The sequence below is a fragment of the Panthera uncia genome, chromosome B4, assembly GCF_023721935.1.
Source record: "Panthera uncia isolate 11264 chromosome B4, Puncia_PCG_1.0, whole genome shotgun sequence".
Classification (NCBI taxonomy): domain Eukaryota; kingdom Metazoa; phylum Chordata; class Mammalia; order Carnivora; family Felidae; genus Panthera; species Panthera uncia.
The window spans coordinates 124033785-124056570 of record NC_064809.1 but is presented as its reverse complement, the minus strand read 5'-3'; the positions used below and the strand labels follow the sequence as shown (position 1 = coordinate 124056570).

Sequence of the window (22786 nt, the reverse complement as noted above, 5' to 3'; positions counted from 1 at the left end):
CACTGCTCCTTTTCAAAGAACCAAGCCTGGAATGGCTGGCTGCCACACAAGTCTGCAAGTAGCTGATCTGCCAGGAGCAATAAAAGAACAAAATACCAGAAACTCAGATATCTTTGAGACATTTAACAGCCATTCTCTTTATGTTATATATCTCGAAACTAGTAAATAGAGATTATCACACGCGTTGTTAAAGTGCTTTTGTAAGAAACGGAGGCAAAAATGAAGTTGGTCGCTTCAACCTCGCACATTAGGATGTGACGGGGCAGGACGCCTGCAAGGAGGCAGAAACTGCTGGCTCTCTGTGTGTAAGAACACCCAACCGAAAGGCGTGCTTGCTAACTGTGATGAGTCGCTGAAGACACGTGGCTAGTCCACCTGCCATCAGACACATTCTGACCGGCACAGAATACCACCAATACTGGTAAAGCTGAAATTTGAGACTTTTATGGAACATCGCAAGGAATCTAGTCACTAAAAGGAAATACCACAAATTACATCGCAGGGGACATGGAACCACCTTTCACTTCAAAGATCATGACCATGTATGCGAGTGGCTTTCAAAGTAAATTTCTGCAGAACAAACATGTTTCAAACAAACTCTCAGAAGGGACCCTGATAACACAACAGAAGAACATGGTGCCGCTCAAGCTGTATGCGGCAATACACGTTCCATGAAGGCTCCTCACTCATCCATCCTGGCGGAACCAGTGCCACAGAGCACAGGAAACCACGAGGCATCAAAGCAACTGCCTTTGCTATACAAAAGGTGAGCTGCACTGAAAAAACAAAAATGCAGCCATTGCAACCCCACCATGCTGTCTTAGCTAGCTGAAGGATAAAGAAATCAAAAATCAGAACAGAACGGAAATGAAAGATTCTAGTCACTCAAATGGCTCTCTAGAACACGTGATTATGAGACTATTCCATAGACCACTGGTAGATGTATGGACGTCTGGGTGGCCTCTGAGCGAAAATGAAATACAAACAAATACAGGCACTGCTATCCCTGTGAAACTACCACTATGAAAGAGAACTAGAAAAAAAAAAACTAGTCAGAGTGACTTTCCTGCAGGTCGAGGGATCAAGCACACACATACTAAAGCGGTGCTTAGCAGTGTTTCTATGCATTACTGTTCAGACGCCAAATGGGATAAAAAGTGACCCCAGCTCAATCTCACCTCTTACCATCTCTCAGTTCGAGATCTCTGTTAAAAAAAAAACATAAAAAAGTCACCCACAGGCACAAAGTGGTCGAATGTAATAGATCATTTCACTTCAAAGATCACAACACTCCCCACAGCAATAATATCGCAAGGTTAAGACAGCTGAAGGCTACGGCTGCCTGGAGAGAGAAGGCTGCCAGCCTAAACATCTACCCACACATTCTACAACCTTTCAGGCTCGGGGTATCAGCAGCCTAGAGACTCAACAAAGTTGAGAAAGATGCAACTGTATCACGAGAGCCAATCACTGAAGCAGCTATAGTCTGGAAACATGTCAGTGTTGGTAAACCGACAGCCCTCCATTACCATTTATGACAATTAGGTTTCCCAAAGGCACACAGGTGAGAGCAGCAGAGCCGCCCTCGCAGAGAGGGTGTGTATACTGCAGCTTATACACACCGCCCGACCTCCAGTTCTCTGGCATGGACATGGCTTTGGCCTCAGGCCCCTGGGGAATGAAAGGAAAGAGAAACAAATAATGAAGAGAAGTGCTACTCTCAAAAAGGATTAAAAATCCAACAGGCCCCTAACTTGTCTGGAAATAAGCATTCCGTACAGTCCCCTTAATAAAATCTGTCACATCATTACTACAGCTAGTAATAAAATTTTGATAGAAAAACGTTTAAATATATTCTCCATCAAAATGTTCAAATGGATAAAGTCACATCAGAGACAGGGATTGATTTCTCTCCTCAAAGACTTACTTCTCTGCCTAGCAAAGCACTATCATTATTGAAGACCATACCTCAAATAACAGTGCATTTGTGAAGCCTTTAAAAAAAACTCCCGTTTGTCATTCCCTCTCTTTTATCCCCTAACATTCTGTTCTTATTTCTATTGTTACACACTTCTATTGTAATACATTATAATTTTCTTTTTATCTACTTCTCTCCCCCACTTATGGACTCCTTAGGGACAAGGACTTGTCCCAGTATCTTTATATCCTAATTCCTGGCTCAGATCATGGCATGCTGCGGGTATTCAATGATCACTGCATTGTTCTACATCTTTGTTACTTATAATGTGGCCCACAGACCAGCAGCATTATTATTGTGTAGGAGTATCCAGAATCTCAGGCTTTACCCTAGACTTACTAAATCAGAATCTGCATTTTAGGAAGATCCCCAGGTATTCTTAGGCAAAGGTTTGAGAAACTCTAATTGTTCTTCTCCAGGACTCTCTGGCATCCCGTATACATATACGTCTCTCCTAGAATTTAACCAATATACTGATGGTTCGTAGACTGTCTCTCTCCCCCACTCCTGGACTAGAAGCAACCTGAGAGCAGGGACAAAGCACCGTACCTGTCAGTGGTAGATACTTATCAAACAGAGAATGAATGAATGAAGGGAATAATGTCCCTCTTCCTAACTGAATCTTACTAGATTACTGACAATTCAAAGCCATTAACATAAAAAATAATCCAGTGAGCCTTCCCTCTAGACATGCCCACCCCACACTCTTGACCACAGTTCATTTCACATTATCATAATCTTTTTACCATAATTGCCACCACTTCTATAATACAAACTGACAAAACTGACAACAGAAATGAAGGAAAAAAAAGAGAGGGAACGTTTATTGACCGCCTACTGTATACCCATCACTGCATTCAGCACTTTACATTTAACACTCAACTGCATTTAATATAGAGATCTAGAGTTCCACAACACCCTAGTGATGTTTGTTAGTACACCCCCATCCCCAATGGGAGGCTGAAACCCCAACACAATGTATTCTGTTTGTAGCCTCACCTGAGGTATGTAACCTGACTCCAGCATGAGCAGATGTATTGACACTATCAAGGCATCACTGGGACTGGAACAGTCGGCTGAGTGATACAGGACCTCTAATGAATGTGGCACTTGCCCCTCCACCGACTCACTGCAGAGCATCGGTTCTGAGGGACAGACACCTGTGCCTTCTTCCATAGCCACAACATCTTGAACTGACTCAGTTTCAAAAGTCTGGCTAGGCCCCGACTGAAAAAGATAACAAATCAATGAATTCATTAAAGAGACTTTTATTTTTACAGTTTATTGTGTATCCTGAAGTGAACTCGGATTAGTGCCCAAAGCATGTTATTAGCTTCAGAAATGGGACACATTTTAAGTGAGCCTTCCTAAATAAATAAGCTGGCAATCTATTCCCCCATCCTGAATTCCTTATCTCCGTTCATCCTGGCCAGTATGCCAAAAACCTGGAAATCAACCTAGCCTCCTCCCTCTACCTCACTAAACTCTACTTTCGTCGTGATCAAAGTTCCACTGAATCTATGTCCAAAATACCTCTAAAATCTGCCCCTACTACTCCAGTGGTACTTTAGACTCATTTACCTCTTCACATCCAGCAATAGCTTCCCCAAGGATCCCTGACTCCGTTTCGTCTTCCAAGACACCCACTGCTGCGAGAGTTTCTGACAATTAAGAATCCAATTATGGGAGGGCCTGGGTGGCTCAGTCGGTTAACCATCTGACTCTTGGTTTCAGCTCAGGTTATATATGATCTCACAGTTTGTGGGATCAAGCCCTGTGTTGGGCTCTGTGCTGTGAGCAGAGAGCCTGCTTGGGATTTTCTCCCTCCCAATCTCTCTGCACCCCCAAACGGTGCTTACATGGGCTCCCTCTCAAAACACATACATACATAATCTTTTTTAAAAATCCAATTATGTCCCATAACCAAGCTTAAAACTTGCCAGTATTTCGCCAGTGCAGATCGCAGTATTCCCCTAAATTGTGCCTTGGGATGTGACCCTAGATGTCCTCAGGAAAAAAGAGGTCTACAATCAATTAAGTTTGGAAAATACTACATGCTATAGCCACCGAACCTCACCCTCCACATTCACAAAATACATCGTGGCATTACAGAGCTCTGAGAAGTCCAACAATAATAATGTGTGTGTAATATTTAGCCAAGAAACACTACTCTCCTTCCTTAGTACCCAGCATCCTCAGAACACTTACTTATAATCTAAGGGAAGAAGTGTTTCATAGAGGACATGCTGTGAGATGCAGGCCTAGAAAATGAAGTCCCAACTCCTAAACGCCTTAGCATACGAGGTCCTTCATCACTTCATCAGATCCCTGACTCTCAAGCCCACTTCCTGCCAGGCCCTTCCTCTCCACGCCAGTGTTCCCCACCTCTGCAAAAGAGGCAGTACAGACAGACTACCACCCTGACTTGCAAAGGCCTTGACTACTGCACTTTCCTGATTTCACACCTATATCCTACCAGGACTGCAAGCTTAGAAAGGAACAGAGTAGGGATGCCTGGGTGGCTCAGTCGGTTAAGCGTCCAACTTCAGCTCAGGTCATGATCTCACAGTCCGTGGGTTCGAGCCCCGTATTGGGCTCTGTGCTGACAGCTCAGAGCCTGGAGTCTGCTTCAGATTCTGGGTCTCCCTCTCTCTGCCCCTCCCCTGCTCACACTCTGTCTCTTTCTCAAAAATAAATTAACATTTAAAAAAAAAAAAAAAAGGAACAGACTACATGTCACACACTTTTCTAATCCCAATACAGTACCTGGCACACAGCAGGTGCTCAACAAATGCTTGTTGAACCAATGCTTAAGAACAGTATCTTAAAATTTCATAATTTGGTTTTGTTTTCAGTGTCTTCTCATTTGTACCATAAAAAAGTCTATAAAACAGTAAAGTCAGATGATGTTGCCTTTTCATACATGCTGTAACTGACTCAGATTAAGTAACACAATCAAGGTTACCAGCTAATAAAAACCTGAAATGAACCAAGATCTCCAGACTCACAGTTCAGGCTTTCAGACACAATACACTGCTTCAATAAGACTATGTTACTTGTATTAATTTTGCTCAGAAAGTTTGTCTCCTAAGCATGTGTTCAACTCTTAATGCAAAACACATGTTTCTTCAAGATCATCGTTCCATTAAAGAAAGGGCAGAGGAAATTAAAATTACATAGGATAAATGAAAGGATGGAAAAATATAAGAAAGCAAGAGGCAGTTCCTCCAGAATCCCTGAGGACATAGCCCTTATTGGCTTATGAAAAAGATCCAAATTCACGTGTTAAAACCTAGAGGCCAATGACAATTCATACTACCAAAAAAAGGAGGCTCCATAATACTTCTAGGCAAACAGAAACTACTTATTAAAACCACTTATCACCAAAATTATGAAGCCTATAAGCGCTTTGCATCTTACTTATCTACTATACCTAACTTTGGGCCATTTGCTACTATTGACGGTTGTGTGGGAGAGAATCTATGTGGAGAAAATATTTTTAAAAAGAGTTACTCTAAACTGATAAAGCCATGGGAGGAAGGTATCAGAACTCCCTGGTGAGCTTATCAAACCCAACTCCCACTCCATAACAACCACTAACATTCTGAGCCATTCTGATAGGATATGAAATATCTATGATATTCTTCATACATGTGGAAATCAGGAGGAAAATGCTCAGCACCACCTCTTTATTTTTTTAATGTTTATTTATTTTTGAAGGAGAGAGAGACAGAGTATGAGCAGGGGTGGGGCAGAGAGAGAGGGAGACACAGAATCCAAAGCAGGATCCAGGCTCTGAGCTGTCAGCACAGAGCCCAATGCAGGGCTCGAACCCACAAACCGCGAGATCATGACCTGAGCTGAAGTTGAGGCTTAACCGACCGAGCCACCCAGGCACCTGTCTATCTTCCTTTTCTAATACATCATTCTACATTTAATGAGCAGATCATACTGTTTCAAGTACTTGAAGCACACTTAGGAGATTTCAAGCTTACTTACTTCAAGATTACAAGCTTAGTCACCCTATACAAGTCTGAGAATACAAAACAACACGCGTTTAGAACTAGAATTACTAACTTGAAGCAATATTAATTTCTCAGAATTTTTCAAAAGGAAACTAGTAAAGTAAATATCACATATATTATGAAAAGTTCCATCTTACTGGACAATTTTATAAGTATACAGAAATAAAAGGAATGGACCCTTCCACCAGAATCTCTGAATGCCTCTATCAGCAAAGATGATTCAGAAATATAATTTAAATATGTAGCTAAGTATTCTTACTTATTCCCTAAATTACCTCCATGAGACAGAAACACAGAAATACATAATACTTCCTAAAAAAAAATCATAAAAATACTCTGAGCTTTATAAAGCCTCGTTAAAATTGCTTAATTTCTCTATATACTATTACTAAAAATCTCAACGTATTACCAATCTATTAAAAAGCATTTCTTCTTAGTAACTGTCTATACTTATTGAGGTTGCAGGCACAATGAATACTTATATTCATAAGTGTTTAAAGCCTGAAAAAAAACCAAAATAACAACTAAGCTTAAGTAGTAAGTATACACACAAAAAACAATTAACATGATTGCATATGTATTAGTATTAAAAAATTCAGTAATAAATTTCATCATTTGTGCCACACAAGAAATCAAAAGGCAGGGTAATAACTAAGGGGGTGTTTACAAGGCAATACAGATGATCGATAAAGAAATTAAAGATGATCATTGGGGCTGTGGCTGGCAGGGCCTTGGAAGATGGGCAGAGACAGGAGAGGGAGGAAAGGCCGTGCATTCCAGGCTGGATGAATGGCAAGAGCAAAGACGTGAAGCAGTCACCAGTGTGTGTGTGTGTGTGTGTGTGTGTGTGTGTGTGTGTGCGCGCGCGCAAACACATGAATGTGCTGGCTGGCACAGGGAAAATGATAAGGATTCTGATCTGACTGCAGGTGACATTTTACTGAGGGAAGAACAGAAACTGGCCTTGAAAAGCCTTAAAGACTAGGGACAGCATTTTCTTCCTCTGTAGCATGACAGGGTTAGAAATATTTGGACTTTTCAGCTCAAAAATTGTAAGCACTGGTGTATCAAGGACACACAGCTACTACAGAACAAGGGAACAACAAAGTCAAAACCGTGTCGGGAAAAGATGAACGCAGAAAATAGACTGAAGGACAGACACTGGAAGCCTGGAATGGAAAGGAAACACTGACAGGGCTTGTTAAGGGGCTGGATATAAGTAGACAAAAATCATTCCAGGGTTTTAAGCTCAGGAAAACAGTGGTGCCACTGAGAGAAAGGGGAGCTAGTTTGGGAAAAGAACATTAGTTCATATTTCCAAATTTATGTTGGCACAGAGTCTGAAGTAACAACGTTTAAAATCCAGGTATAAATGTCCTGCAAACAATTTGGAAATAACTGGACTCTATATAGCCTTAATGTGTGGAGCAGACCAGAGAAGCTAGGCTGGGAATCATGAACTCAGAGGCAACAACAGGAGCCAAAGGACAAACCATCTGAAGGAGTGAGTGTCTGAACAAAATAAATAGGTAAACACTGGGCTCTTTGGATGGTCCAACCATTTAGCAGTTTAAAAATTTCTACAAGAGGGGCGCCTGGGTGGCTCAGTCAGTTAAGCGTCCGACTTCAGCTCACGTCACGATCTCGCGGTCCGTGAGTTCGAGCCCCGCGTCGGGCTCTGGGTTGATGGCTCAGAACCTGGAGCCTGCTTCCGATTCTGTGTCTCCCTCTCTCTCTGGCCCTCCCCCATTCATGCTCTGTCTCTCTCTGTCTCAAAAATAAATAAACGTTAAAAAAAAAAAATTTCTACAAGAATACGATCCGCAATCTACTAACAATAATTACCCTGATACAGAATTCAATCGAGGTGTTCAGTATCCTTTATCAATTACCCCTTTTCTCATCTTGATGTTAATACCTACCATATTTTCATCATTCCTGACATCAGTTTGGGCTGCCTGTCCTTGGAATGAATCACTTGGTTGTTCATCCTGTACGATGGACTGATTGGAGCTGGCGGCCAAAGAGGGTTGGTCATTATTCTGGAGTGAGGAATGCTCTGAATCTGTGGATGAAGGTAAGTTAGGTGCTGGAATGGCATCTTCAAGAATCAAACATATCAAGTCCCCAGAAACAATCCCATATGAAGCCAAGGTCTCTTCATCTCCAGTGAGGGCATCCTTGTTGTTCAATGTGATTGCAAACCGGGTATCAGAACTGCCAAGAAAGATGGATAAGGATAGTAAGAGCTACCTACCATTACCCATAGCTACCATTACCTTCAATACACTAGGAACATATATAAGATACATGGTATAGTCCTAGAAGAAATAAGTAACAAAAACAAACCAAAAATAAAAAGGAAGCCAAAGTTTTACAAAAAAATATCAAAATTATTTGTTATCACCAAGTGCCTAAGTTATAGATTTCTAATGGCTACAATTCTAGCCTGGGTGATAGGATACAGTAACTCTCTATCATTAACCCATGTTTTCATCAATTCTAAGATACACACTTTACATCCTTTGTAACTTGGATATCTTTGAAACAGGGATGCTTCTTAAAACTCATAACACATCACAGCTTAACTGACATTTTTTTTCCTTTAGTGTTACATAAAACAATACACATCTTAAGAATGACAGTATCTGAGAGTCAAGGAAATACTCTCTTTTGAAAATTATGAGGGGTGCCTGAGTGGCTCAGTCAGTCGAGCATCCAACTTTGGCTCAGATCATGATCTCGTAGTTTGTGGGTTCAAGTCCCACAACGGGCTCTCTGCTGTCGGCACAGACCCCGCTTCAGATCCTCTATTCCCCTCTCTCTCTGCACCTCCTCTGCTTGCACTCTCTCAAAGCTAAACATTTTAAAAATAAAATACAAACTATGTCACATGATTCTTCTGCTCAAAATCCTCCTCCAATGGCTTGTATCTGAACCTGGAATGGAATCTTTAACATGGCCTCCAAAGCCCAACATGTGACCCCTACCCACTTCTCCTATCTCCTCCAGCCTCTCTTTACTGTTCCCTATTAACATAAGCTTTCTATCCCGTTTCTCAAAACAGATCAACCTCATTGCAACCTCTGGGCCTCTGCATTTACTCTTCCAGATCTTCAAAGGACTGACTCTCATCATTTTGTCTCAATTCAAATGCCATCTCTACAGAGATGCCTTCTGCCTAACCTCTACCACTCTACTCCATTTTATGTTTTATTTTTATTGTAACACTACTATGTGAAAATTCCATATTTATTGACCATCTCTCCTCCACCCCCACCACCAGAATTTAAGCTTCATAACATCAGGTATCTCATCTATCTAGTTCAAAACTGTATCTCCAGCTCTTGGCAAATAAAAGTATTAATGGAATAAACGCAACCAATAAAGAGTAGTTGGGAAAATGAAACTGAAATCGGGGTTACCTAGTCAATGTTCTTACAGAACAATCAGCTTATATCTGCTCCAAAATACTAGACCCATGTCTTAAATGAATATTCACAATCACAAAAAGATGAGTACAAATACATCCCTCCTGCTGATAAATACAAGGTCACCTTTCTTACTGATAACCTTTTATAGTAAGAATAGCACAAATCCAAAAACTCACTGCTAAACAAGCTAAGAGCTCAAATTAGCCTGAAGCAATGAACTCTCATCCCTTCCACATCACAGACTACCTGATTTGAAAGAATAACCATCATTTCACCACAAAGTGGTGAGGGGTAATTAACAAACTATTGCAGAACTTTTTACAAGACATTTACACTCAGCAATGCTGACTTCATTAACTTTTTGAGAGGTTAACCAAGGATGAAGTTCTTTGAAAATCATGTTCTATTTATTCTTACAATGCTGCATTTTCACAAATGTTCACAATTCATTTTTCTTTCACAAGTACATTTTTTTCTTACCAATTAAAGTACCTTTGGTAGAGAAATTACTGAAGTTCTAGAACCTACTCCTGCTTATCAGAAAATAAGTAGCTGTGTTTCTGTTTTCAAAGAATGTTGAACATCTGCCAGATGCCCCAAAAAACACCATCCCGACTTCAGCAGAAAAAAAGAAACACACTTCAAATGAACTATGTTCTTATGGGTCTTCTGTCACAGCAAAAGTGTGGCTTTTTTTTAACTAGTATCTAATACTCATTCAAACATCTCCCTGTAGAAAAACTAAAGAACTGTGTCATTAATAAAAATGCTGGCCTTCCCCCCACCCCAACCTTTAGAAAAAGGGAAGAGCTATTTCTAAAGTAACATAGAGCTTTCCAGGGGAGGAATCAAAAACTGGTGTTCTGAAACTGAAGAAATATTTAAATCCATCAGGAAAAGCCATCCTAGAAACACCAAGCCTTTTAAAGATATTTTATGGCAATCCCAGATCCACTTGCTCAGAGAAGACATTTTAAAAATAATAATGTCACAGGGACGTATTTTAAAACTGCCTATTTATTACAAAATACTTTCAGAAGAACAAATTTACTTTCACAAGCTGAAGCTTACATTCCTTCCAGTTAACCAGCCTCAACTGTAAAAACAAACCCAAAGGAGAAACTAACTTGGGCTCTTGGATAAATAGTCTTTTCAAGACGGTCTCTCCTAATTAAAATAATAATAATAAATATACACATATATATGAAAAATCTTTTAGAAAGAAGTTACTTTTGAAATTGTCTGGTGGGCTAATGATACCAGCATACAAAACGCTTAGGTTTTAACACCAATAAATAACAGGCATGTCACTTAACATAATGTTCAAAAGTTATTATGTCAACACCCTCATTTTTAATTTGGAGAAAAACAGCCTTACTTTTAATATGGTGTTTTACCCTGAAAAATGAAAGGGTGAGAAGTTCATAATATGGCCTCATTTTGCTGAATTCCCCCCAAATGAAAGTATGTAAGTCTTATAAAAAGGATCCACTTAATTAAGAGAAAGGTCTTCTTATGAACAATTCACCTAAAAAGCCCCAGCAAACACGTTTATTTTTTCTTAGCACACTCAAATTCCAAATCTGCTAGCTCAGCAAGGGAAAAGGACTACCCTTATTTCTGTCCCTCTACTCCCAGTTTACTGTCCCCAGAAAATTCTCCCTTGGAAGCAAAGCCATCTCGTTCACAACCTCATAATAGCAAAATCTGATCCTTAATTTCTCAATGTCACTGTCCCCAAACTGCAAGCTCTCCAGGGACATCCCAAGGCCAACGTTTATCTTAGTTTTGGCAAAAACACAACATCTCGCCCAGGGAAGTAAAAGGAGATGACAAATGCCGACCGCCCGCAGTCTGTAAAACTCTGCGGAGGGCAAGCCAAAGTGCTCGCCGCAGCCCAGCACGTGAGCACTCAAAGCGGCCTCGAGGTTACCGCGGCCCCAGCAGCGGCCCGCTCACAGGTGGCCTCGACGGAGGGCCGGTTTCTAACTTCTAGAACTTTCCAGACTTTTCCCTTGGAATACTGCGACAGCTGGGGACGGTGAACTTAAATCCCAGAGAGCCTGGAGAGGTCTACCCCACACCAAACCCCTCATTTCCAATTTCACACTTTAAAAGGGCGCGAGAAGTCTGCGCCCCGGCACGTCCCTGGTTTCTTCTGCACCAGAAGCGGAAGCGAGGGCTCACCCTGCAGGGGAACGGAGCCCCCGGGACGCCGGGCCATGTCCTCCGCGAGCCGGGAGCCGGCGAGCTGCAGCCCCAGCGCCCGCGCCGCGCCCGGCCTGCGCGCGTCACAGTCCCGGACCCGCTAAGCCCCGCTGTCGCCCGGCATCACGTGACAGCCCCGGGGCGGGCGCGCCCCCCCACCCCCCGCCTACCTGAAGCCCCACGACGGCAGCAGGGCCTGGCTGAGGTGCGCGCGCAGCTGCCCCAGCGTCGGCTCCGCGTCTGGCATCTCCACCGGCCAGGTCCTCTTCTGCAGCCGGACCCGTAGCTTCATGGCGGCGGCGGTAGGGCCCGGAGGCCCGGACGCGGTGGCGGCGACGGTGACGACGGCGCGGCGGCGGGCCCGGAGCGGCAACCACCGGAGCCGTAGGAGTGCCGAGGAGCAGCGGAGTGAAGGCCCCGCCACGGCCCCTGCCGGCCGGTCTCTGGAACTTGAGCGCCCCGCCCCTCTCTTGAGGGCGCCCCCTGGAGCCCACCCGGCTAGCGGGCGGCTGGCGGCCTGCGCCAACCCAGGCCGCTGGGCGTCATGCGATCGATGACTCGGCGCGCAACGGCGCCGCCTGGGAGCGGGAGGACCACAATGCGCAGGCGCCGAGACTGCCGCGGCGAGCGAGCTAGGCGATGGTAGCCGCTATTCTGCGGCCGGGCCGTGCGGACCCCTTCCGGGCGTGCGTGGAGAATGTTAGCGCCGAGAGAAAGGCTGCACAGTATGTGACTCGCCCCTCCGCAAGGCCCAGGCGTGCCTGGTTCTTACCGCACTTCCTCCGTGGCGCCCAGCTCCAGCGGCAGGCATCTGTTCTGAGAAGCCTTAGGTTGAGCCCAGGCTCTGGTAGTTTCCTCGTGTTACTGCAAAATATGAAAAAGCTTTTAGTCCGTCACCTAAATCAGAGGGTATAGTAGTAATCTGCTGCATAGCAGTCACCCCAAAGCTTAGCAGCTTAAAACAACGAACGGTTATGGTCCTGTAGATTCTGTACATCAGGAGTTTGGGCATGGAGTGGCTGGGTGGTTCTGTCTCGGTCTCTCGTGACATTGCAGTCAAGATGCAGGCCAAGGCTGCATTTGTCTGAAGTCTTGACTCAGGCTGGAAAACCTGCTTGCAGGATAAGCTCACTCACAGTCCCGTTGGCAGGAGGCCTGTTTTTCACGGCACAGACCTCTTGAGTGTCCCTAGGATATGGCATCTGGCTTCCCTCAGAACACGTGATCCCAGAGAGACCAAATCAGAAGCTACCATGTCTTTTGTGATGCAGCCTCGGAAGTCACACATCACTTCTGTCATTCTAACCAACCCGTCAGTGTGGGAGGATCAATCCAAAGGCATGAATACCAATAGACAGGGATCATCGGGACCCACGTGGGAGGCCCGCTACCGTTGAGGGTCTGACAGTGATGATGATGATGATGATGATACCTTGGAGAATCTTCAAATCTCATCTTTGTATGATAGCCGGTTGTCCCAACTATAATAAAAGAGTCAAATGAAGTTTCTTCCACTAGGTGGCAGTACTTGTCCACATCCTGACCTTCATTAAATAAGCACGTCTTGGACGCCGACTTTCTGACAGATACTATCCCAGGTGCTGGGGTCTCAGAGAACGGAAAAGGCATGTTCCTACCGGTGCAGAGTTAACAGCTGAGTGAGTCAATTCTTGTAGTAGAGCATAATAAGTGTTTTGTTTATGATAGAGATCAGAACAATGCTGGGCACAGGGGTACATAGAGAAGGGTTGTGCCAGTAGGGTTCTTGATTGGCAAGGAATATGAGATTGAGGAAGGGTGGCAGGACCAGGGTGGCTCAATGTGGTCAGAGAGAAGGACAGTGTGTACATCTCAGATAAAGAAGTGCCTTGAACTGAGCAAAGGATTTGGGACACATTCTAGAATGTTTGGGAAGTCAATGAAGAGTTTTAAGCAGAGGATTCTTTATCAGACGTTGCTTACTTCTGAGCAATAGAGACTAGCTTTGGCTAAGAAGAAAAGGAACATGTTTAAAAGGATTCTGGATAGCTCAGGGAATTTGGGGGAGGACTAAAGAAGTGGTTCCTGGATAATTCCAGAAATGGAACTCAACCACGCTGCAGAACTGGCCTGATGAGGAAACTATCATGACTGGGATTGCTGCTGCTGCCCCACCCGGCCCCGGAGGAAACTGTCACCCTGACAGGAACCACTGTGGAATGGCTGCCACCCTCATATGCCACATGTTTTTGCAGCCTCCTGCACCAACAAAATGCCAGGTTTACAAAAGAACCTGTTTCCTCACTTTGCTCACTTCTAAATCAAAGGCTCATAGGGATGCATCTGCTTGAGGGAGATCGAGTCCCATGTCTGAGTCCTGGCTACAAAGGAGAATGAGATTGAGAGTCTGAACTCCTTCCTTGGGAAGGCAAGACTTAAAATAATTGGAATTTCTGCCAAGTGTAGACAGGCCGTTCAAAAGATCATAGGAAGCCATGAGTCTGAATGGTGTACACCACAAGGGGCATAGGTCAGATCTGAAATGTGAATCTATCACTGGTCAAGTATGGGGGATATATATTAGATCAGAGTTCCTCAACCTTGGCACTGTTGACATTTGGGGCCTCGTAAGTCGTAGTTGTGGAGGACTATTCTGTGCCTTGTAAGATGTTCAGCAGCATCCCTGGTCTGTCCACAAATGCTACTAGAAACCTCTCTCTCAGTTGTAGAGCAAAAGATGTCCTCAAACTTTGCCCCATGTTCCCCAGAAGGCAAAATTGTCTTGAATGTAGGGACCAGCTCAGTTAGGAGACTCTTTTGGTAACTGAAAGAAGAAAGCAATTAGTGGGATGACAGTAAGAATGTAGACGATGGGTGAGCAGGGGTGATGTTACAGAGATAGACATAATAGAAGTTGGAAAATGGCTATATTTAGAGGCCTTATTGGTTAGGATACAGCTTCAGCTACCCTAACAGAGATCTGAATAGTAACCTAAAAAAGATAGAAGTCTGTTTCTCTCTGAGATACCATTCTTGGAGAAAACAGTGCAAGGCTAATATGGTGGCCATCTTTAAAGACCATCTACCACAGTCCACCTCTCGGTACTGCGTAACCCTGGATAAGTTACTACCTATAAAAATGAAAATAGTAACAAGAATGTATCAGACAGCCGTGTTGTAAAGGTTAAGTGAGAGAATACCTTTGGTTCTGTCTTTTGTTTTAAGCCACTACATTTGCGACCATTTGTTAAAACAACGGAAAACTAATCTACCTGGGATCCTTGTCTCAATCCTTTGCCCAGTAGGGTGTAACCACCGGCATGGCAGAAGTAATCCAATCACAGGGATTTAGCAGGGTCCTGGAAGAGAACCAGAGCATCTTCAAGGCACTGCCAAGATTTAAGGTACTCTAGAGGATGATCATCCAAAACCTCAAAGATCCATGACAATGATCTCTCAACTATTTCTCTCCTTGAGAATTTTTTTTTCTCTTACAGATCCCACTTTAATGTCTGCAAGCAACAGTTACTGCAACTTTCAAAGAGTTCAGAAATGTAAATTTCTTTTTTTTTTTTAATGAGCCATTTCATAGAATACTACAAAGGGATAATGTCACTCTTCTGTGGGAATACATTGGCTCCCAAGGCTTTCTTTTTTTTTTAATGTTATATTTAAAATGGTTTTAGGTTTATGGAATGATTCTGAAGACTTATATACCACATACTCAATTTTCCCTATTAGTAACCTCTTAATGTTTATTTATTTTTGAGAGAGAGAGCACAGTGTGCAGGGGAGGGGCAAAGAGAAAAGAGAGACAGGGGATCCAAAGCAGGCTCTGTGCTGACAGCAGAGAGCCTGATGTGGGACTCAAACTCATGAACGAACCATGAGATCATGACCTTAACCAACTGAGCCACCCAGATGCCCGGTTGATGCATTTGTATTAACCAAAGTCTATACTTTATTCAGATTCTCTGTTTTTTCCTAATCTCCTTTTTCTGTTCCAGGATCCCACCTAGGAGACCACATTACACCTAGTCATCATGTCTCCTTGGGCTTCTCTTGGCTGTGACAGTTTCTTAGACTTCCTTTTTTTCTTTTTTTTTAAATGACCTTAACAGTTTTAAGAATTACTTGTCAGGTATTTTGTAGAACATCCTTCAATTTGTCTGATATTTTCTCATGATTAGACTGAGGTAATGTGCTCCTGGGAGGTAGACCGCAAAAGTCCAGGTTCCATTCTCATGTCAACAGTGCATACTGTCAATATGACTTCTCACTGTTGATGTTAACTCAGATCACTTGGCTTCTCCACTGTAAAGTTACTCCTTTTTTCTCCTTTTTATATTGTATCCTTTGGAAGAAAGTCACTATGTGCAACCCACACTTAGAGTGGGAGTTATGCCCTACCTCCTTAGGAGTGGAGTATGTACATAAATTATTTGAATTTCCTCTATACAGGAGATTTGTTCTGTTTTCTATTTATTCAGTCCTTTATTTATATCAGTGTGGAGTTACATTTCTTTTATTCTTTGGCTTATAATCTAATACTACTTCATTTATCTGTTTTTGCTCAAATTGTTCCGGCTTTGACCACTGGGACATCTTTCAGTTGGCTACTGTATCCATTTGATATCACTGTGGATTTTTGTTCACTTCTTCTGTGTTTTCTTTTTTTTCTGGTTTTGAGCACTTTCTTATTTTCTGTTACTATAAGATGCTTTAGGACAATTTTGTATATATCCTGCCCCAACCTTAGAATCAGCCATTTTTCCACGGTGCCCCAGTTCCTTTTACTGAAGAGTGGTATTAGAAATCAATATCTGGGGGGTGCCTGGGTGGCTCAGTCTGTTGAGTGTCCGACTTCAGCTCAGGTCACGATCTCACTGTCTGTGAGTTCAAGCCCCACGTCAGGCTCTGTGCTGACAGCTGGGAGCCTGGAGCCTGTTTCAGGTTCTGTGTGTGTGTCTCTCTCTCTTTGCCCCTCCCCTACTCATGCTCACGCTCTCTCTCTCTCTCTCTCTCTCTGTCAAAAATAAACATTAAAAAATTAAAAAAAAAAAAAAAAAAGAAACCAGTATCTGGGTGCTAGGTGTGCTCATTGCTGTTGGGGTATTATTGCTTCTAAGCCTTCTCAGCTGACACACCTGAGAGATATGTATATGTACATTTTCCATACATAACCATCTATATCTATGTATGAAGCTGAGCATGAGTTCATTCTCATGTTGCCAACTCTAATCCATTGCCACATGATCATTCTGGTCACCTTCTTTGCTTTGTCTGTAAATTCCCAATCCAACTGTGACAAATCTAGCTTCACCCCATCCACCATCCATTTATTTAATCATTCATTTCCAGTATCTAGCAGTTTCACAGTTCTTAACCCATACCCTTGTCAAAAACAACCTTGTCAACTGCAGTACAGTGCTTCATCAACCGTGCATGTAGCCCTTCGTCTTACAGACTCCATTCTTTCCCAAACTGACCCAGGTCACCATCTTGTCCCCCAATCCCATTCAGCAAGGTTGTTTCATACATTTATAATACATTTAGATTCTTTTCTCACATTCTGCATTCTGTCATGGACCTCTCCATCTCCTACGTGATTTTTTTTTTAAGTTTACATACATTAAGATTTACTCTTTGACCCATAAAGTTCTATCAGTTTTGACAAATGCATAATGTCTTGTTTCACCAACCTGAAACATCCCCTGTGCTTCAACTTACTTCACCACCACTCTTACGTACACCTCCCCCCCGCCACCAAACCTCTGGCAATTACGGGTCTCTTTACCATCACTTTACTTTTGCCTTTTCCAGAGTGACATGTAATTGGAATCAGAATGTGGATAGAATTTTCTGGCTTCATGACTGGCTTCTTTTACTTAACAATATGTGTTTAAGATTAATCCATGTCTTTTTTGGCTTCATAGCTTATTTCTTTTTCATGCTGAATAACATTCCACTGTATGGTTGTATTATAGTTTATCCATTCACCTATTGATAAACTGGTTGCTTCTAGTTTGGAGCAATTGTGAACAAAACTTCTATAAATATTTGTGTTTGTGCAGGTTTTTATGTGGACCTAAATTTTCAAATCAGTTGGATAAACACCCAGGAACACCATTGCTGGATCATATGGCAAGACTAGGTTTAATTTTGCAGGAAAGTGCCAAACTGTTTTCCAAAGTGGCTGTACCACTTTGTATTCCCATTAGCAGTGAATGAGACTTGCATTAATTTGTATTGTCAGGTTGTTTTTCATTTTAGCCATTTTAACAGATGGTATCTTGTTGCTTGAATTTGCAATTCCTGATAATGCTGAGCATCTTTCTGTATGTTTATTTGCCATCAATACATCTTCAGTGAGGTGTTTTCAGCTCTCTTGCCCACTTTTTTAAATGTAATTTATTGTCAAGTTGGCTAACATACAGTGTATACAGTGTGCTGTTGGTTTTGGGGGTAGATTCCCATGATTCATCTCTTACATACAATACCCAGTGCTCATCCCAACAAGTGCCCTCATCAATGCCCGTCACCCATTTTCCCCTCTCCCCTGCCCCCCTCCATCAACCCTGAGTTTGTTCTCTGTATTTAAGAGTCTCTTATGGTTTGCCTCCCTCCCTCTCTGTTTGAAACTGTTTTTTCCCCTTGCCTTCCCCCATGGTCTTCTATTAAGTTTCTCAATTTCCACATATGAGTGAAAACATATGATACCTGTCTTTCTCTGACTTATTTCACTTAGCATAATACCCTCCAGTTCCATCCACATTATTGCAAATAGTAGGATTTCATTCTTTCTCATTCTTTCTCATTCTTTCTCATTCCATTGTATATATAAACCACATCTTCTTTATCCATTCATTAGTTGATGGACATCTGGGCTCTTTCCATAATTTGGCTATTGTTGAAAGCACTGCTATAAACATTGGGGTACATGTGCCCCTATGAATCAGCACTCCTCTATCCTTTGGATAAATTCCTAGTAGTGCTATTGCTGGATCATAGGGTAGTTCTATTTTTAATTTTTTGAGGAACCCCCACACTATTTTCTAGAGCAGGTGCATCAGTTTGCACTCCCACTAGCAGTGCAAGAGTGTTCCCATTTCTCCACATCCTCACCAGCATTTGTTGTTTTCTGAGTTGTTAACTTTAGCCACTCTGGTGTGAGGTGGTATCTCAATGTGGTTTTGATTTGTATTTCCCTTATGATAAGTGATACTGAACATCTTTTCATGTGTCTGTTGGCTGTCTGGATGTCTTCTTTGGAAAAGTGTCTATTCATGTCTTCTGCCCATTTCTTCACTGGATTATTTGTTTTTCAGGTGTTAAGTTTGGTAAGTTCTTTATAGATTTTGGATACTAACCCTTTATCTAATATGTCATTTGCAAATATCTTCTCCCATTCCATCGGTTGCCTTTTAGTTTTGTTGATTGTTCCCTTTGCAGTGCAGAAGCTTTCTATCTTGACAAGGTTTCAATGGTTCATTTTTGCTTTTATTTCTCTTGCCTTTGGAGATATGTTAAGCAAGAAATTGCTGTGGCCAAGGTCAAAGAAGTTTTTGCCTGCTTTCTCCTCTAGGATTTTGATGGTTTCCTGTCTCACATTTAGGTCTTTCATCCATTTTGAGTTTATTTTTGTGTATGGTGTAAGAAAGTGGTCCAGGTTCATTTTTCTGCATGTTGCTGTCCAGTTCCCCCAGCACCATTTGCTAAAGAGACTGTCTTTTTTCCATTGGATATTCTTCCCTGCTTTGTCAAATATTAGTTAGCCATACATTCGTGGGTCCACTTCTGGGTTCTCTATTTTATTCCATTAGTCTGTGTTTGTTTTTGTGCTAATACCATACCGTCTTGATGATTACAGCTTTGTAGTAGAGGCTAAAGTCCGGGATTGTGATGCCTCCCACTTTGGTTTTCTTTTTCAATATTACTTTGGCTGTTCAGGGTCTTTTGTGGTTCCATACAAATTTTAGGATTGTTTGTTCTAGCTTTGAGAAGAATGCTGGTGCAATTTTGATTGGGATTGCATTGAATATGTAGATTGTTTTGGGTAGTATTGACATTTTAACAATATTTGTTCTTCTAATCCATGAGCATGGAATGTTTTTCTATTTCTTTGTGTCTTCTTCAATTTATTTTCACAAGTTTCCTATAGTTTTCAGCATATAGATCTTTTACATCTTTGGTTAGGTTTATTCCTAGGTATTTTATGGTTCTTGGTGCAATTGTAAATGGGATCGATGTCTTGATTTCTCTTTCTGTTGCTTCATTATTGATGTATAGAAATGCAACCAATTTCTGTACATTGATTTTGTATCCTGCAACTTTGCTGAATTTATGTGTCCATTCTAGCAGCTTTTTGGTAAAGTCTTTAAGGTTTTCCATGTAGAGTATCTTGTCATCTGCAAAAAGTTAAAGTTTGACTTCTTTGCCAATCTGGATGCCTTTTATTTCATTTTGTTGTCCGATTGCTGAGGCTAGGACTTCCAACACTATGTTAAACAACACTGGTGAGAGTGGACATCCCTGTCATATTCCTGATTTCAGGGGGAAAGCTCTCAGTTTTTCCCCATTTAGCATGATATCAGCTGTGGGCTTTTCATATATGTCTTGTCCAATTTTTAATTATATTTTTCTTATTGTTGAGTTTCCTTTAGTTTCCCAAATATAAATCAAATTTCTTTGCATGATAAAAACCCTTCATAGTCCAGCTGGAAACCACTTTCTTCAATCTTCAATGATCCCTATTCACACTGCACTAATCCAAAATACATCCCCCCTGGCCCCCCACTTTACATCCTCTCCCACAAGTAAGTTTGTATGCCTCTGTGATTCTGCACATGCTGATCCTTCTACCTGGAATACCTTCTTCAAAGAAAAGTGTGTTGCTCCTTCCTTTTGCTCCAAGAGCACTTGGAACATACTTTTGAACGTTATCCATCATATTACAGTGCAATTATTTGCATATCAGGCTTTCTCTAGTCTTGGGTTATGAGTTTCTTAAGGGGACAAGGCAGGTTTTATCCATCTTCAACAACATCCAGTCCCCACCTCCATTGTTAGGCCCGGTTAAGCAAAATTTAAAATGGTATAAAGATATTCATGCTTATCTCTGAGTTCTTGGTATATCTGTTTGGAAAGTATGATCTTCATTCTGTCTCTACCTGAGAATGCCAGATTGGGCTTAGTTTGAGTGTTTACTTACAAATCCAATACATTTTCCAGAATCTTGAGCTTTAATTTGCACAGTTTCTAATTTAGTAGGTCTGGAGAAGGGCTTGAGAGTTTGCATTTCTAATGATTTCCAGGTGGTGCTGCTGTGAAACTACACTTTGGGAACCACGGGTCTGGAGCATGCGATCTTGCTGTGGTTGTTTTGGGTTGTCTTAACAGTACGAAGCACTTTGAGGTAGGTGTGCTTGGTAAGAAATTGAAATGGACCTTAAATAAGTGTTGTGAGATGAAATTCGGACCATGCAAGCTAGAAAAAGCATCTTCAGAAGCTGTTAAAATGATTAAAACCCTATCCAAGGACCAAATTAAGATATATGGAATCTGTTGAAAGAAACAAAATAAAAATATAAAAATATTCTTGGAAAGCAAACTAGAAGGAAGCATACAGAAGACAGGGATAAGGGATGGGAGGAGCCCCAAGGATTTTCACCATTTGCTATGTAAACTTCAGTCTTGCTTGAATCTGTCACCTCTGTCACCAAGAGAATGTTTTCAAATATGTATTGGATAATTAAGAATAATATTATTAGGAATATTAGAATCTGGCCCTCAAGAGGAGCCATGTTCTATAGCAAGGGCTAGATAGAATACTTGAATATACTTTATTTTCTTGATTCTCAACCAAGGTTGTCCAAGGACATTAGACAGGTATAGACTGGAGATATTTTGGTCACAACTAAGGTAGGAGAAAATGGTGCTACTAACATCAGGGCAGAGGCCAGGGATGCTGTTATATGTCCCACAGCACACAGGACAGCCCCCACATGAAAGAATTGTATGGCCCAAAATGTCAATAGCACTAAGGTGGAGAAACCCTTGTCTGTGTGATGTGGGCTCACACTGATGGTTCTCAGACATTTCAAAGTTGTATTACACTATCATGAGTGCTTGGTTCCACAATATCCCTCATGTCTCATAAGGGTCATGTATGTACATTTCAAATTTAACATGAATTTAAATTCACTTTGAACTGCAAATAATAAAATGTAGTTCCCTTTCACACAACTGATAATAAGTAGAGGTAAGTGGGTAAGTGGATTTGTTTATTTTTCAAAACCAGGAGGGAGATAGTGCCATAAACCATTCCAGAATGTGACTGGTGGGAGGGCCATGGTCTAGGTAGATCAGTCACCACAGGCATCAGGAGAGGGCGGCCTGGGACAGATCTGGGAAGAGAGGGGGAGATGCTTCCAAGTGATAAGATGATTCTGCCAGATGTCTCCTCAGCCCTTCCAGGGTGAACTGTAGGGTCACTGATCTCTCTTGAGAGCCACACAAATTCCAGACAGCTTCCTCTGGTCAGTAATAGGCTAGCAACTTCAAACAAACACATGTATCTGTGTCACTGTCACAGATTCAGTTAGCAACTTGGAAAAGCAGATGTATTACCTAGCAACAACATCCTTCTCTCTCCTCACCTTCCACATCCCCTGGGCTGTGGGCTGCCCTTTAACCACTTCCTGAAGAAGCAGTTTGGCATAGTGGTTAAGAGAACAGACTCCGGGAGGTAGGACAACTGGGTCCTGAGTCCTGGCTCTACAGCCTTAACTGTGACACCTAAGCTTAGGCATATACTTAACCTCTTAGTTTCCTCATCTATAAAATTTAGATAATATTAGTACCTCATACAGTCTTGGTGGGGATTTAATGAGGTAATATATGGTTGGTGCCCAGAGCATAACAAAAAATAGATGTTAGCTCTTATTTTTTCCTACCTCCTATTCCTTCTTCAGGGTGTCCTTTTAACCAGATTTCACCAATACAAAATGTTGGCACATCCCCCCCCCCAACCCCATATACAGATGATCCCTACCCCTCTCACTTTTCTCTCCTGCAAGAATAATATGATTTGTCTTCCAAGCTCAAATGAAGTCTGGTATTCAGATAGCTTTTTTCTATATGGGAATAGCCTGGACATTCTA

The 22786-nt window shown here is 42.0% G+C and overlaps 2 protein-coding genes across 11 annotated transcripts in view; one reads left to right on the top strand and one right to left on the bottom strand.

Moving 5' to 3' along the window:
* The window catches only part of FBXO7 (F-box protein 7), a 36478-nt gene extending 24440 nt beyond the window's left edge, over positions 1-12038 (bottom strand). For 4 of the 5 annotated variants that reach the window (XR_007457024.1, XM_049627514.1, XM_049627515.1 and 1 more), the window contains exons 1-4: positions 11816-12038; positions 7926-8220; positions 2978-3205; positions 1530-1671 (exon numbers count right to left, since the gene is read on the bottom strand). Coding sequence is in view for 4 of the 5 variants with exons in the window: in XM_049627514.1 (XP_049483471.1) it covers positions 1530-1671; positions 2978-3205; positions 7926-8220; positions 11816-11937 (787 nt within the window). In the remaining variant the exon portion in view is untranslated. The remainder of the gene's footprint in view (positions 1-1529; positions 1672-2977; positions 3206-7925; positions 8221-11815) is intronic. The other variant, XM_049627513.1, reaches the window with a different exon arrangement.
* A 45-nt stretch (positions 12039-12083) lies between these two features.
* The window catches only part of BPIFC (BPI fold containing family C), a 54985-nt gene continuing 44282 nt past the window's right edge, over positions 12084-22786 (top strand). For 3 of the 6 annotated variants that reach the window (XM_049627521.1, XM_049627516.1, XM_049627518.1), the window contains exons 1-4: positions 12084-13303; positions 14927-15028; positions 15102-15178; positions 20939-21039. The gene's annotated coding sequence lies outside the window, so the exon portion shown is untranslated. The remainder of the gene's footprint in view (positions 13304-14926; positions 15029-15101; positions 15179-20938; positions 21040-22786) is intronic. The other 3 variants (XM_049627519.1, XM_049627517.1, XM_049627522.1) reach the window with 3 other exon arrangements.